Source organism: Podarcis filfolensis, assembly GCF_964270895.1.
Source record: "Podarcis filfolensis genome assembly, chromosome: 2".
Lineage (NCBI taxonomy): Eukaryota > Metazoa > Chordata > Lepidosauria > Squamata > Lacertidae > Podarcis > Podarcis filfolensis.
Genome location: NC_139605.1, coordinates 14907960 through 14923996, shown reverse-complemented (window position 1 = coordinate 14923996; position 16037 = coordinate 14907960). Strand labels below are relative to the sequence as shown.

Genomic DNA, 16037 nt, shown 5'->3' with positions numbered 1-16037 from the left:
GGCTAAACCTACCCAGCTCCTTCAACCATCCCTCATCACAGGCCAGATTCATGTTTTGGATTGTAGCCCCAGTGTGACATCCAAAAAAACACCTATAGCACCCCAGGTTTGTGAAAAGGCAGTTTGTACGTGACAAACTTGAGTTGGGAGAGGGTCTGGCTCATTGGGAATGCTGTGTGTCTTCCATTTTCCTTTTTTTGAAGTGGTGTTTAATGTCTGAGTACCTAAGGCAGATTATACAGTAGAGTTAACATACAAAATACTATATTCTTGTATTAGGAGTATTGTAAACAAAATCTGCCCTTTTCCCCTTATGGGGTATCCAAGAGCCCATATTGAGTCCTTACGTAGGTTACCTATTGGTAGGAGAGAATAAGAGAGGCCAACCAGAGAATATTGAGAAGCAAAGCAGCTAGTAAGCTTGATCTTTATTGATCTGTTGCAACAGGGTGCTCCCCTCACCCGCAGGAGAGGAGGAGGAACCCAGAACCAAGGTGTGCAATACACTTGCAATACACTCGATGGGAAAAGTTTAGCTGTGCAGAATTGGTCCCCGATTCAGACTTCCAGTAACCAGCACAAAGCTGCCTTGACTTGCAACTCCATGCCTGGAATTATATAGCTAAATTCAAATGGATGTTAACGGCTCTTGTCTTCTGTGTTAAAATGTATTTCCCCCACTCCCCCACCACTTAAATAAATGCTTTCCTTCTAAAAAATAAAATAAAATTCCTGAGACTTTCCTCGTGAAGCGGATAGTGCAATGTTCAGACTACCAGTTCAGCATGTTCATAAAAGAGCATGGAAATATATAGTTCAGGACTGTTGATTAAGCATTTATGCTTCTTTGCTGCACAAAGCTATTATAGTCTTTATTGAGCATTTCTTCTGATACATTTATGTGGAGGCTGTTCGACAATGAGCACTCATCCCGATTTGCTTGTGGGGCATTTTTTAGGCTTCCCAGTAATCTAATCATTCCATGCTTTTCAATGCCTCCCCTCCCATCTCTCTTAACAACAAAAAATAAATAAAAAATCTTTTTAAAGTGGATCTGTTGTGCTAGGGGCAAAAGAGCTCTTAAATACCCTTTAATTGGGCCAGGTTCCTGATATCCCTCCCACAAAACAATAACCATCTGGAGTAGGGGTCAGCAAACTTTTTGCATGCATGGATAGGCAAACTAAGGCCTAGGAGCCGGAGCCGGCCCAATTGCCTTCTAAATCTGGCCCACGGTCGGTCTGGGAATCAGCGTGTTTTTACATGAGTAGAATGTGTCCTTTTATTTAAAATGCATCTCTGGGTTATTTGTGGGGCATAGGAAATTGTGTTTGTTTTTTCTTTCCCCAAAATATAGTCCGGTCCCCCACAAGGTCTGAGGGAAAGTGGACCGGCCCCCTGCTGAAAAAGTTTGCTGACCCCTGGATTCTGGAGGAACTCTGAGAGTGTATCTGTAAGCCAAGCTAGAAAATAACCCCTTCCCCTGTTGTGCACCCATTTACCCAGCTGCTGCACAAAGGAAGACCCCTGAATCTCCCCCTTCCCCCCCTGCTTGGCACTCGAAATGCAGCCTTAGTGGCAGTGAAGGCAGCAGGGAGGCCGGAAAACATGGTATTTCCAGGGCACATTGCTTAGCATCCATGCCACATGGAACGCTGCTGTAGCAATGTCTCAAAGGAGTCCTGGTTGGAGGAGGTGTAGCTGCTCCCTTCTCCAGCAAACCAACACCAGAAACCATTGGCCATTTAAAAAGATTGGGGGGCAGGGTCATGACTGCAAGGGAGAGGGATTCATATCCCATCGGGCTCCTGGTGCCACGGGGAATGTGTCAAGGCTCCGGTTGTATTTGCAATCCAGAGAGAGCTTTCTCCAGATTAAGAAATAGCTGTTTCCTTTTTTTTTTTTTATAATATTTTTATTTTTTCCATATAAACACAACACAACAAACATAAACATACAAAGACAAAAACAGAACAAAAAACATGTATCATTTCATATCCTAATTTCTTATACCTTTCTTCCCCGACTTCCTCATGCCTCCCCTTTCTGTATTCCAAATTCTTATCGATTGTTCAGCGAATCTTCCCTTATTTTAATTTAAATTTAGACTATTCTTCCTTATTCTCCTTGTCTTAACCATTGCTAATAGTAACCATTTACTTTCCAGTCCGACATCATTCTAACTTTCATTAACTTTGTAATATTTCTTTAAATAGTCCTTGAATTTTTTCCATTCTTCTTGCGCTGCTTCTCTTCCCTGGTTTCGGATTCTGCTCGTCATTTCTGCCAAGCCCATGTAGTCTATCACCTTCATCTGCCATTCTTCCAGTGTGGGTAGCTCTTGCGTCTTCCAGTACTTCGCAATGAGTATTCTAGCTGCTGTTGTAGCATACATAAAGAAATTTATATCCGTCTTTAACACCCCTTGGCCGACAATACCCAAGAGAAAGGCCTCTGGTTTCTTGGGGAAAGTATATTTAAATACCTTTTTAAGTTCATTATAGATCATTTCCCAGAATGCCTTAATCTTCGGGCAAGTCCACCAAAGATGAAAAAATGTACCTTCAGTTTCTTTACATTTCCAACATTTATTGTCAGGCACATGGTAAATCTTTGCAAGCTTGACTGGGGTTATGTACCACCTATATATCATTTTCATAATGTTTTCTCTTAAGGCATTACATGCCGTAAATTTCATCCCGGTGGTCCACAACTTTTCCCAATCAGCAAACAAAATATTATGACCAATGTCCTGAGCCCATTTAATCATGACCGATTTAACCGTTTCATCTTGTGTATTCCATTTCAGCAGTAAATTGTACATTTTGGACAAATTCTTAGTACTGGGTTCTAACAGTTCTGTCTCCAATTTTGATTTTTCCACCTGGAAGCCAATTTTACTGTCCAGTTTAAACGCTTCATTTATTTGATGATAGTGCAACCAGTCTCTCACCTTCCCTTTTAATTTCTCAAAACTCTGCAATCTCAATTTGTCCCCTTCCTTTTCCAAAATTTCCCAGTATCTTGGCCACTTGGACTCCATATTTAACTTTTTAACTGCCTTAGCTTCCATTGGCGACAGCCACCTTGGAGTTTTATTTTCCAGCAAGTCTTTATATCTGACCCAGACATTTAATAGTGCTTTTCTGACAATATGATTTTTGAAACTTTTATGTGCTTTAACCTTGTCATACCACAAATATGCATGCCACCCAAAAATGTTATTAAAACCTTCCAAATCCAAAATGTCTGTGTTTTCAAGAAGTAGCCATTCTTTCAGCCAGCAGAAAGCTGCCGCTTCATAGTAAAGTTTAAAGTCTGGCAGGGCAAACCCCCCTCTTTCCTTTGAATCCGTTAATATCTTAAATTTAATTCTGGGCTTTTTGCCCTGCCAGACAAATTTAGATATGTCTTTTTGCCACCTCTTGAAACAATCCATTTTATCAATTATTTGCAATGCTTGGAACAAAAACAACATTCTTGGCAATACATTCATCTTTATAACTGCAATACGGCCTAACAAGGAAAGCTTTAAGTTGGACCAAATCTCCAAATCTTTTTTCACTTCTCTCCAAGTTTTTTCATAATTATCTTTAAACAAATTCACATTTTTAGCTGTCATATTTATACCCAAATATTTCACTTTTTTAACCACAGTTAACCCTGTCTCGTTCTGAAACCTTTCCTTTTCTATCTGTGTCAAATTTTTCTCCAAAACCTTTGTCTTAGACTTATTCAATTTAAATCCTGCCATTTGACCAAACTCTTGAATTATTTCCAAAACTCTTTTCGTGCTAGCTTCTGGCTCTTGTAATGTAAGTACTAAGTCATCTGCAAATGCTCTCAGTTTATATTGTTTAGCTCCGACCTGAATCCCTTTAACCAACTGGTCCCTCCTAATCATATTAAGCAAAACCTCCAGGACCGATATAAAAAGTAGTGGGGAGATAGGGCACCCCTGACGTGTCCCTTTTTCAATCTTGAACTCTTCTGTAACCACATTATTTACAATTAGTTTGGCTTTCTGTTCAGAGTATATTGCACCTATACCATTCTCAAACCCTTGGCCTACCCCCATCCCCCGGAGGTTCTTCAACATAAAACTCCAAGAAATGTTGTCAAAGGCTTTCTCGGCATCCACAAATATCAAAACAGCTTTAGTGTTTATGTTCACTTCCAGCTTTTCCAAAATGTCAATTATATTCCTTACATTGTTCGACAAATGCCTTTTTGGGAGAAAGCCCGCTTGGTCCCCGTGAATCTCCTCCATCAAAACTCTTTTCAGTCTCTTTGCTAAAATATTAGCAAAGATTTTGTAATCCACATTCAATAGCGAGATGGGTCGGTAGTTTTTAAGTTGGGTCTTTTCAGTCTCTGTCTTTGGTATAAGTGTAATGTAGGCCTCTCTCCACGTATCGGGTGCCCTTTTCCCCTCCATAATCTCATTGCAGACTTCCTTCAGAGGTTGTATCAACCCTTCCTTCAAAACTTTGTAATATTTGGAAGTCAGTCCATCCGGTCCGGGGGATTTGCCCAGCGTCATGCCTTGAATGGCATCTTCTATTTCTTGTGCTGATATCTCCTGGTTCAATATTGTCTTACTTTCTTGCGAAACCTTTTTCAGCCCATTTTCCTCGAGGAACTGTTGTATATCCATTTCTTTCTGCGGCCCTTGTGTGTAAAGTTGTCTAAAGTAGTTCTGAAAACAATTCCTAATTTCCACTGGGTTGCTTATGTTTTTTCCTTCCACTTCTATATTTGTTACCGTGTTGAGTTTTTGTCTCTTCTTTATTTGCCAAGCCAGTAACTTACCACATTTATCAGCAGATTCAAAGGTCTTTTGTCTCATTTGTTTAATTTTCCACTCTAATTCTTGATTCATCAGTTCCATATATTGTGTTTGATGAAATTTGATTTCTCTTAAAATCTCTTGGGATTTTGGCTTTGATCTTAATTGTTTTTCCCCTTCTTTTATCTTTTCCAAAATTCTCTCCTTCTTCTCATTTTGCTTTCTTTTCTTTAAAGTATTTTGCTGAATCAAAAACCCTCTCATCACGGCTTTGCTTGCGTCCCATACTATTCTTTTTTCTACTTTAGACCTTAAGTTGATTTCAAAGTAGTCTTTCAAAGTTTTTTGGGCCTTCTTGCAGATCTCCTCATCTCTGAATAAGGTGTCATTCATTCTCCATCTGAAGGAACCAGTTGTTGTTTGCCTCATCACCATCTTTACAGCGTTATGGTCGGAGAAAGTTTTTGGGCAGATTTCTACTTTTTTTATGTTCGGAGCCATACTGCTAGTCACCCAGATTTGGTCAATCCTTGTCCATGTCATTTTGGCTTCAGAAAAGAAGGTTCCCTCTCTTTCTAGTGGGTGTTTTGTTCTCCAAATATCAATCAAGTCCATATTGTCAGTCATTTCAAAAAAAGTCTTTGGTAGTCTTCCATCTTTTGTTATTACCTGTCTTTGTGCCTTGTCCATATTTGTTGAAACTACTCCATTCATATCTCCCATCAAAATTAAGTTGTAATCCATATGGTCCATCAAGATTTCATGCAACTTCTTAAAAAATTCAGCTTTCCCTTCGTTTGGTGCATAGATTCCCACTATCAAATACTTCTCTCCTTGGGATTGAATTTCAATTGCCAAATATCTTCCTTGATCATCTTTAAAAATTTGTTTCGGTTGCAATTTTTCTTTTGCATAGATCACCACTCCTCTCTTTTTTACTCTGTCTGAGGATATAAATTCCTGTCCCAGTCTTTTATTTATTAGTAATTTTCTGTGTGCTCTTGTCACATGGGTCTCTTGTAGACAAATCAAGTCCAATTGGTCTTTCTTTAAGGCATGAAATATACTTTTTCTCTTCCTGGGAATGTTCAAGCCGTTACAATTCCAGGTTAGAAGTTGCAGAGCCATGATGGGATTATTTACTCCTTCCTCCTACAGCTCCCTGTTTTTGTTCCTCGTCTGTCGGTGGTGCCGTGTTCGTGTCCAATGATGGATGCCCTTGTCCTGGAAATGTCTCTTTCTGTAGGTCTTCTTCGTGTTCTCCCAAGAACTTGTCTTTATCACTTACAGTCTTTATTCTTCTCTTCTTTCCCTTATATTTAAAAGACAAGCCTTGGGGAAATTCCCACCTGAATGGTATGTAGTTCCTCTTCAGCAATGTCGCCAGGTCCTTATAATGTCCTCTTGCGTCCAAGATACTCTTAGGGATGTCTTTAAAGATCTCAATAAAAAAATCTTCAATTCGAAGGGTTGTTTGGTAATGCAGGTTCAGTATTTTATCTCGCTCCTCCTTTGATCTTAGAGTAATAAGACAATCTCTGGGTCGATTCTTCTTCTGTCTTGTTCCCAATCTAAATGCACTTTCTATCTTAAAGTCCTCTTTCTCCAACTCCTGCTTCCAGAAATCAGAAAATTCTTTTGTCAAATAGTCCACCAAGTTGTCTCCTTCCTTTTCCGGCACAAGTCTGATCCTTAAATTCCTCTCCTTGCGTTGCATATCCTGCATAGAGAGTGCCAACTCATACTCGTCCAATTTCTTGTAAACTGGTGGAAATTTTTCCTCCGCAGCAGTTGCAATTTCCTTAGCTTCCTCAGCTATCTTTCGTGTTGTAGATGAATCTTCCAATAATTTCCCAATTGCTTCTGCATTTGAGTTCACTTTGTTCCCAAGGTCAGTTATACTTTTTGTATTTAAGTCAATTTTCCCAGAGATTTCTTCAATTTTTTTATTTGTTTCAGCAACTTGTACTTTAGTTTCAGCAACTTGCAATTTAGTCTCTGCGCCTTGCTTTTTTAATTCCTCCAAAGAGTCATTTATCTTCTCCAATACCTTAGCAAATGATTCTTCTGTAGACATTGCTTTCACTTTTGGCTTTGCAGCAACTATAGTTCCAGAGGCTCCTGTTACAGAAGCCCTTCTTTGCATGGAAGGGTCAATTTTATATTGTCTGCCAGATCTCAAGGTTGTTTCTTGTAAATCCCCTTTCTCTTTACCATCTGCCATAACAAAGTCTTTTAGTCAAGGTCATTCCCAGACTTTGGAGCTCTCAAACAAAAGTTCTCAAATTTTAAACTCCACTTGTTGCTGAAACAATTTGTAGGTCCTCTAGAGGGCGTAGAGTCAATTCTATACTTCTCAAAATAATCCCACACTCTTCAGAAAAAAAAGAATAAAAGTTTTCCTAGTCCCTTCCAATTTTTCTTTTCTCTTTCAAGGGGATCCCAATCAATAGTGTCCTGTAAGTAACTTTGCAGTGCCACAAAAACAATGTTTCAAATTGGAAGTAACCAAAGTCAATTTAAGATACTTTTTAGCCTTCTTATAGCAACAGTCCTTAGCCGGTTCCTTTTCTCCGGCAGTCCGATCCCAGGTTAAAGAGCAGCGGTACTTAATCCAATTCTTTTAAATTGGCAGGGAAACACTTTAAAATCTTCTTCCCCCCCCCCCTCCTGCCTTCGGGGAGGGAGTTCTTTGCTTTGGTGGTGGATTTCTTAATTCCCACAAGTTTCCTCTCAAGCAGTTACAGCTAGAGTGCCTTTCGCTTTGATCTTGCTACAGAACGGAAAGCAGACTTCCTTTTTAGTGCTTGTCCGTCTCGGTGCCCAATTTCTTTATTTTAGAGTCCGATTATATTTTAGCGGTCAATCCTACTCATGGATAGTTGTTCTTTTAATCCAATTTCACGGGAAGAAATCAGCGCTCTCCGCTAATGGCGACGCGGCTTCGCTTCGCAGGCTGGGTGAAGACGACTCTCAGCACCGCTCCAAAACCCCTCCGCTGCTCCGGTTGTATTTGCAATCCAGAGAGAGCTTTCTCCAGATTAAGAAATAGCTGTTTCCCAAACCCAATAAGGTCGATTTGGAGAAACTGTTCATTCATCTTTCAAGAGGACCATCTTCAATCAAGAACATGCAGCACTGAAGCTTAAAAAGATGTGGATGGGACGTTTTGGCTTCTAAATAAAAGGAAAGAAGGGCCTAACCTTCACCTCCCTCCTGTGAGAGTTAACTAGGTATCTTTTCCTACATAGATCAATAAAGTTGTAGACGACAGGGTGCCGGCGTTTTGCACCTGCTTCACCCTGGCAGTCCAAGTAATCAAAAGGCCGCTGTTCGCCCCCGATGGGCCCCTTTAACTGGGGCTTGCAAGTAGAAAGGCTAAGCAAATCAGTCTCTTAAGCTTAAGCCAAGAAAAAGTATTCTCTGTAAGATTGAATATCAATATACGTATCAAGACTTTGAGATTAGACCACTGAAGAAGCTCGGAAAACTATCTTGGGAGTGGGCTACTTGGAAGCCCCAGTTAAAGGGGCCCAATAAAGACAACTTTATTGTCTACAATTTTATTAACATCTATCTACAACTCTACTAGCATCTCTCGGTATTGTGAATAACACCGAACTTACCTGTTTTTGGTATCTTCATGAACTTATCTAAAAGAGTGAGTTAAGCATTTGAAAAATCTATTGAAACCAGACATTCTAAGTTCATTTTTGGCTGGGTAGTTCGCAAGTCTTTGTGGCTTTGTTTAATGTTTTATATTTTTCTCAGAAGGTTGATAAAGTATGTATAATTATTGTTCTGTGTATATTAATCGGCAATGTGTTGCATGAGTCACACTACTTCTAACAGCAGCACAGGTTGGATATTTCTAGCATGTGGTAAAGTAATGGCTAATAAGTGAGATGTTGACGTGGTTGGTCTACCAAATTCCTTCACCCCTGCCTTGCTGCTGTGGCACTGGACATAATAATGGTGCCTTTGAGATGGCACTAGGAAGCTGCCTTCCTTGACACTAGCAGCTCTCCAGAGGTTCAGAGAGTGGCCCTTTCCAGCTTTCTCTGGAACTGCTAAGGATTGAACCATGCAAGGTGGATGTTCTGAGCGATGTCCCATCATAAGTGAGAGGGCATAGTGGCCAAAGTACTGCCACTCTTCACTGCCTCATGATAGGCCACGCTTGCGCCACTCTTCCCAATTCGACCACATTCCCCTCCCTCAGCCCCACCCTAATTCAAAGACAAACTCTGACAAAAGGACTGTACAAAATGCAAAGCGCTTTATTCACCACATAAATGGAAAGGACTAAAAAAAAAAAAAAACCACCCCCAAACATCTATATATTAGTGTAAAAATTCTGTCTTTTTTCTCCTGCTTTTCAAATATATACACATCCTGATGCACAGTACAAACAAGACGCAAACAGCTACAAGTATTCCCCAGGGAAACGCACACAAAAAAAGGCATTCGACAAGATTGCGTAGAGGCAACAAATCAGAGAAGTAACGCCGGGCATAACGTGCCCCTGAAATTCCTTGAAATAGAAATATACATCTAGTTATGATGAGTCGTTTCACACCATTGAAAATATGTAATTAAAAAAATTAGTTTGTCCTCGTTAAGCAGAAGCAAGTCATGACTAAGGCTGCAATCCTATGTGTGCTCACTTGAAAGAAACCCCCCTTCAACTTACTGGGACTTCCTTCCCAATTGAACGTTTTAGGATTGTGGTGTATATCCCATTGAAAACAATGGGATGGGGCTTATGCTGCAAACCCCCTGCAAATGGACCTGGGCGTTTGCCCCAGTGAACTAAGTGGAACGTTGAATGAACAGACGTTGGCTTGCACTGCCCCGGCATCGTTTCTGAAGGACTGTGCTTGGTCGATTTCATTGCCATCTTTGTATTCTCTTGGTTACTGCTTTGATAATCTGCCACCCCCTAACTTATAAATGCTCTCTGCAACTATCTACTCAAAAAGCTTTAAATTTTGAAAGACGCTTGATGAAATGGATCCGCTCTTAGTTGACGGAAAATGCTACTTTTAACTTTAGTTAGGAAACCCAACAACACTGGGAGGAAGAAAAAACATTATTTCCCTCTCCTTCCCACTAAACGGGGCATTGGCAAAGCTTATTGCATGGGTTACCTGTTAAGAGGAACTTCCTGTGTAGAGATACCCCCTGATCTAGCACAGATCGAAGCACAGGCTTCTATGCGGACAGATCCCACTGCCGCTGAGCACGACCGTGGTGCTGAGTTTCAGGCTACGTTCTCGGGGGAGTCTCCACAATGGAATCGCAGAGAGAAAGGGGGGGGATTGATCGATTCCCCCAGCACCTCTGCTTGCTTTGGAAAAGTGCATCCCTTCGCCACTGCTTTGTACAGTACAGTATCTACAATCACATCACCTCAAGTCTCCAGGAAAGAAAGGGGAAATGAATTCAGGAGAGAGGAGAGCCAGGCATGGCTTGGATCTGTGGCACGTGGCTAAGGGAGAACAGAAAACCAGCCCTTTTGGAAACCCTGGGTCAATTCCCTTTCTGAGGTCGGGCCATGATTGTACCCAGCGCAAAGCCTCGCCAGATCTTGCCAGCCTGGTCTCCTGCCTCTTTTCCTCATCGAAGTGGGCAAGACCAAGAGGTATCCCCCCTCCCCGCTCCCACCCCACTTACCCTACAGAGCAGCTAGTACTGGGTTCTCCCAGCTACAATGGATTAGCAAAGTACCCTCAAAATCATTTCTTCCAGCCTCTCCAAACATCCAGTGCTCAGTTAATCCCAGTGTGCTCAGAACAAAGGGTCCTTATTGGTTCAGCCAGTGTCAGTCCAGTTGTGAATGAAACTCAAAGGCAGAAATGTAGCCCCCCAAGTGTGGAGTCGCCCACACCCAACTTTCTCAGGAAGGGATGGCAGGTAAGAGAGTCACACTCTCTGGGGAAAGAGTATGAATGGGCGGGAAAGAGAACAGAGACCAAGTTCTCAAAGGGTAAAATACTGAGCCTCCATAAAGCAAGGTTGTGGTGATGGGGGGGGGGACTTTTTGTTTCCCCCTCCAGGCTACCCCTAACCAGCACTAACCATTTGCTCCCAAGACAGCTGGAATATGTTACAGTCAGAAGAGCATGAGACTCTAAATTTCAGAGTCGTGGGTTTGAGCCCCAAGCTGTGCAAAAGATCCCCGTATTGCAGCAGAAAAGACTCATAATTCCACGATTCTAAGAGACCCTTGCATGCGGTTGTTCTGCCTACTGCTGTGTGGAAATGTCTGAGGATGGGAGCATCCACCAAGCTTCTGCATCAAAAACGGGATTTTGGACATGGCTTCTCCAGCCCCTCCTGAAATCACACACACACACACACACACACGGGAGAACGTATTAGAACATAGGCACATCTCTTCCTAATCCATCTGGCATGATGGGCTGTATTGAGGGGCAGTCACCTACACAGAGACAGAGAGAGACAATGAGGATCCACAGCTGCAGGTCTGTAAAGTCGCCCATATCCTAGCTGGTCAGGTGGAGAAGGCTACACCTGCCTGAGGCTCCTAAACCTCACTCTGGGACCCTGGCCAGCTGGATCTTGGTGTTTCATGGTCCTCGGGGGAAGAGGTGCAGCTCCACCGAAAATCTTTCATAATCACAGCACTGTCACATTGGCCCAACAGAATGAAGTTCAGAATGGAATTCATTCTTGGTTTTGAGGGGCGTTCAGAAGTGTCCTACATAGCTTTATCTCAATAATCGTTACAGGAACCTGTAAAGTAGGCCGGTGTCATTACACACACACACCCTCGATACTGCAGCTGAGGGGCCACAGCCGAGGGAACAGGGTTAATTAAGGCCACCTAGTGGATTTATGACTGCGATAAGATCTGAATCCAGGTATTCCAAGTTCATACACTTAGCCATCTATCGTAGCTGCAGGGACACTGTGCCCAGCATGGAACTGCCCAGATGGAAGCGAGTGGATGAGCATTCTGTCTCCTTGGCCAATCAGAAGACTTGTTGTAACCTGGTGCAGCATTGATAAAATGAGGTTAGGGAGGGCCTTCTAGCAGACCCCAACAACAACAACCCCTGCTGCCTTAGTGGGAGGCTCAACTCACACTTTGAGAACCTGGATATACAGGGGAATAACAGAAAAGGTCTGCGGATGAAACAAATGCAGTGGAAACACAGTCAGCATGTGGGTACTGGTGAAGTTTGTTCAGATTAAGGCAGATCGGTTGAATCAAAGTAGAACTGCATTAGACAGGAAGAGGGGACTAGGACGGGAAGAGAATTGGGTACGTATGTGAATAGGTAGGCCAGAAAACAGAGAAGGGGAAATGTGTTGGAAATGTATGGCAGTGCTGAATCATGAGATGTTCGAGAGACGGTTAAAGATTAGCAGAAGAGAGTGATGGAGCAATTGGGGTAGGGAGGGGGAGGGGGGGAGAGAGAGAGAGAAAGAGAGAGAGAGAGAGAGAGAGAGAGAATGCCATGTTGAGGAGTGGATGGAGGGCAATGGGTGGACCAACCAAGGCTGAGTCAAGGATGGGCAGACAAGATGCCCCCCGCAGGCACCCCAGGGCCTGAGGCCCTCTTGAGTTACATCCTGCCTCCTCCCTCAGCAGTCTCTGTGGCGCAACCAGAGTCCTTAAACATAATCTCCGCTGGCTGGCACCAATCCGGTTCACACCATATTGAGGGCATCTTCAGCCAGGAAGCGGTGCAGATGTTGGAAAGAGGGGCGGTCCTTAGCCTCTCGTGCCCAGCACCTCAGCATCATCTCGTAGACAGCCAGCGGGCAGGCAGGAGGACGAGAGAGATAGACCTGGGGAGGGAGGGCGAAAGGGAGGATTACAAGCCAAGTCATGTGACCAGGAGGAATGGGAGGAGTTCGGAGAACTGGAGGGGCAGGTTGGGGGGCGAGAAATTGGGCCCATGGGAGGAATCCAATTTGGGGGAGGGTCCCAGTGGATTGGGAGGAGGAGCTCTGGATTAGAAGGGAAGTGCTAGTGAATGGGTGTTGGGGGGGGAGTTTTACAGCATCAAGGGATGGGAGCTTCTAAGCACATACTCAGGAACATGTAAATAACAGGACCTGGGCTGTGCATGTGGCTAGCATGAATAAACACAAAAAGAACATTGGTGGTTCTACCCCCAAGCGTTCTCTAATCTCAGCCACCTCATGCAGAAGGAAGTTCAGAAAGCTTTCACTGGTGTCGTTGTTGTTGCTATGGCTAAACAACCAGGAGTCAGAAATCCTTGGTGATCCACTGCAGGAGAAACCCCCCAACCCTTTTGGAGCCCAGGGGCTCATTTGGAAATCTAATAAACCGCTGCAGCGAAAGAAAATAACCCGTTTCACTAACTGACGATGCTCAGAATGCACGCTCTCTCTCTCTCAAGAAAAAAGGTAACATAACACAAAAGAAAACAGAGACCCCAAAAACGTTCATGTAACCTCCCAATCAAACAATGAAAACACCCAAACCCATCAAGTTAAAACAATAATAATAATGGAGGGGCAGGTGCCAAGGGTTGTGTGTCTGAGAGTGCTATTGTGCACATAGGTGCCATGTTGAGGAACCCAGATCCTTTTGCAGATCACCCAGAAATCTTCTCATAGCTCCTGATCTGCCTTCCACCCACCCCAGCGGCACAGATTCCTGGAGAAGTCATCGCCTCTGTCCAGGCTCCTCGGTTGTTGTTACCTGCTTGCCCTGGTGCCGGAAGAACTCGCCGGCGTTCTCAATGACGGCTTCGTCGGTGAGCTGGCTGTAGGGCTGTTCCTGGCACAGCATAAGCACCTCCCAAAGTGTGACACCAAACGCCCAGACGTCGCTGGCTGTGGTGAACTTGCCCTGAGGGAAACAGAGCAGGAAGGTGAATAACAGAGGCCATATTTACTCCTTAGTGGTCCTGGCACTCCCCACCCTGTTCATCCCTCATTTTCTGCCTTCGTCCTCAAGCACTGGGCGCTGTGGTATAAACCACAGAGCCTTGGGCTTGCCGATCCGAAGGCTGGTGGTTCGAATCCCTGCAACGGGGTGAGCTCCCGTTGCTCGGTCCCTGCTCCTGCCCACCTAGCAGTTCAAAAGCACGTCAAAGTTCAAGTAGATAAATAGGTACCACTCCAGCGGGAAGGTAAACAGCGTTTCCATGTGCTGCTCTGGTTCGCCAGAAGCGGCTTAGTCATGCTGGCCACATGACCCAGAAGCTGTCTGCGGACAAACGCCGGCTCCCTCGGCCTATAGAGTGAGATGAGCGCCGCAACCCCAGAGTCATTCACGACTGGACTTAATTGTCAGGGGTCCCTTTACCTCAAGCACTTAGAAGACCTAGGCCCCAGTCAAAGCAGTGTTGCGTCACTTTAAAACAGTGATGGCTCCCTGCAAAGGATCCTGGGAACTGTAGTTTGTTAAAGGTGCTGAGGGGTTGTTCCCCTTGCAGAGTTACAGTTCCCAGAGTTCCCTGGGAAGTGGCATTGGCTGTTAAACCACTGTCATGCTGGACTGCAGAGGAATGGTGACAGGAACCAGCTGGGGGAACCCCCAAGGAAAGAAGACTCAGAGCCCGGGGATTGGTGGTGGGACAACGATGAGAGGGAGGAGGAAGTGGCGGAAGTTGAAGAGGGAACAGGGAATAGTGAGCTGGGAGGACTCAGAGTCCTTTTTGTTGGGCGTAATTCAGAGGGAAATTCCCAGGTGTCAAAAAAGACTATTTATGTATGCCACTACTGCGGCCTGTGTTTTGTTAGCCCAATGGAAAACGAGTGAGGTCCCAACCAAAGAATAATGGCAAATTAATGCTGTATTTAATGCTGTATTGTTTTTTTAATATTTGGCTGGGAGCCGCCAGCCAGATGGGCGGGCTATAAATAAATTATTATTATTATTATTATTATTATTATTATTATTATTATTATTTAACTTAAACTGATGGAATATGCACAGCTTGCAGATTTAGCATATAGAATAAGAGAACAAAAAGAATGTACGTTTAAAGAAGACTGGAAAATGTTTACTGGATATGTGGGTGAAAATTGTGTTCATTTTAAAACACTGGCAGCAACAAGATAAATTCAACAGTGTAAATAAGTTTTGATGGATGTAATGATGGATTACTGAATGGTTTAGTTCATGTAAAATATGAAGGGATGTATGGTATGCAAAATGAACCACGGAAAGAGAAGAAGGGAAGTCATTGATTTAAGGTTGTTTAAATGGGTATTTTGAAATATAAATTAGAAAACTTGATAAAAATTATGTTAAAAAATAAATAAATAGCGAGCTGGGAGATCCAGTGGCAGAATCAGAGAGGCAGAAGCTGGAGAAGGGTGGGAGGAGCGAGGGCAAGAGGAGTCAGACTGCCAACAGAATTAAGTTTTAACTCCAACTTGCACAGTGTAGTTTACTACCGGCTCACTCCTGACCACCACTCTGAGAACTGAAGTTCTTTGAGGGAAACAGGAGCCCCACCACAGCTCTCAGCACCCTTAACGAATGGCAGATCCCAGGGTGCTTTGAGGGAAGCCGTGCCTTTCTAAAAAGGGGTGTGGTATCGCTTTAAATGCACAGTGCAGGCGAGACCGTCCATCTTTAACATATCAAACTCTCGGTCGTTTTTGCCGGCCACCGAAAGCGACTCCATTTTGAACAGGGCAACGGCGACAAACAGAGGCGAGGCAAACGAGAAGGGAAGAGGCAAAGCGTATGAGACGACCCTCAGAGCAGGCATGGGAAAAACCTTTGGCTCTCTCCGGATCTCACTGGGGGAGTTGTAGCACAGCAACACCCAGCAGGCCACAGGCTTCCTATCCCCGCTTTATAAAAATTATTTTATTTTAATGTATTTTTAATCTTTGTTGGAAGCCGCCCAGAGTGGCTGAGGAGACCCAGCCAGATGGGTGGGGTACAAATACAGTGGTACCTCAGGTTAAGTACTTAATTCATTCCGGAGGTCTGTTCTTAACCTGAAACTGTTCTTAACCTGTAGCACCACTTTAGCTCATGGGGCCTCCTGCTGCTGCTACGTCGCCGGAGCCCGATTTCTGTTCTTATCCTGAAGCAAAGTTCTTAACCTGAAGCACTATTTCTGGGTTAGCGGAGTCTGTAACCTGAAGCGTATGTAACCTGAAGGGTATGTAACCTGAGGTACCACTGTACAGTGGTACCTCGGGTTAAGTACTTAACTCGTTCTGGAGGTCCGTTCTTAACCTGAAACTGTTCTTAACCTGAGGTACCACTTTAGCTAAT

The 16037-nt window shown here is 43.7% G+C and overlaps 1 protein-coding gene across 7 annotated transcripts in view; it reads right to left on the bottom strand.

The window, feature by feature from the left end:
• Positions 1 to 9046: 9046 nt before the first annotated feature.
• DDR1 (discoidin domain receptor tyrosine kinase 1) overlaps positions 9047 to 16037 on the bottom strand; it is a 96792-nt gene continuing 89801 nt past the window's right edge. For all 7 annotated transcript variants that reach the window (XM_083600620.1, XM_083600623.1, XM_083600624.1 and 4 more), the window contains 2 exons: positions 13494 to 13643; positions 9047 to 12610 (listed from right to left, as the gene is read on the bottom strand). In XM_083600620.1, the coding sequence (XP_083456746.1) occupies positions 12470 to 12610; positions 13494 to 13643 (291 nt within the window). In that variant the 3' untranslated portion in view covers positions 9047 to 12469. The remainder of the gene's footprint in view (positions 12611 to 13493; positions 13644 to 16037) is intronic.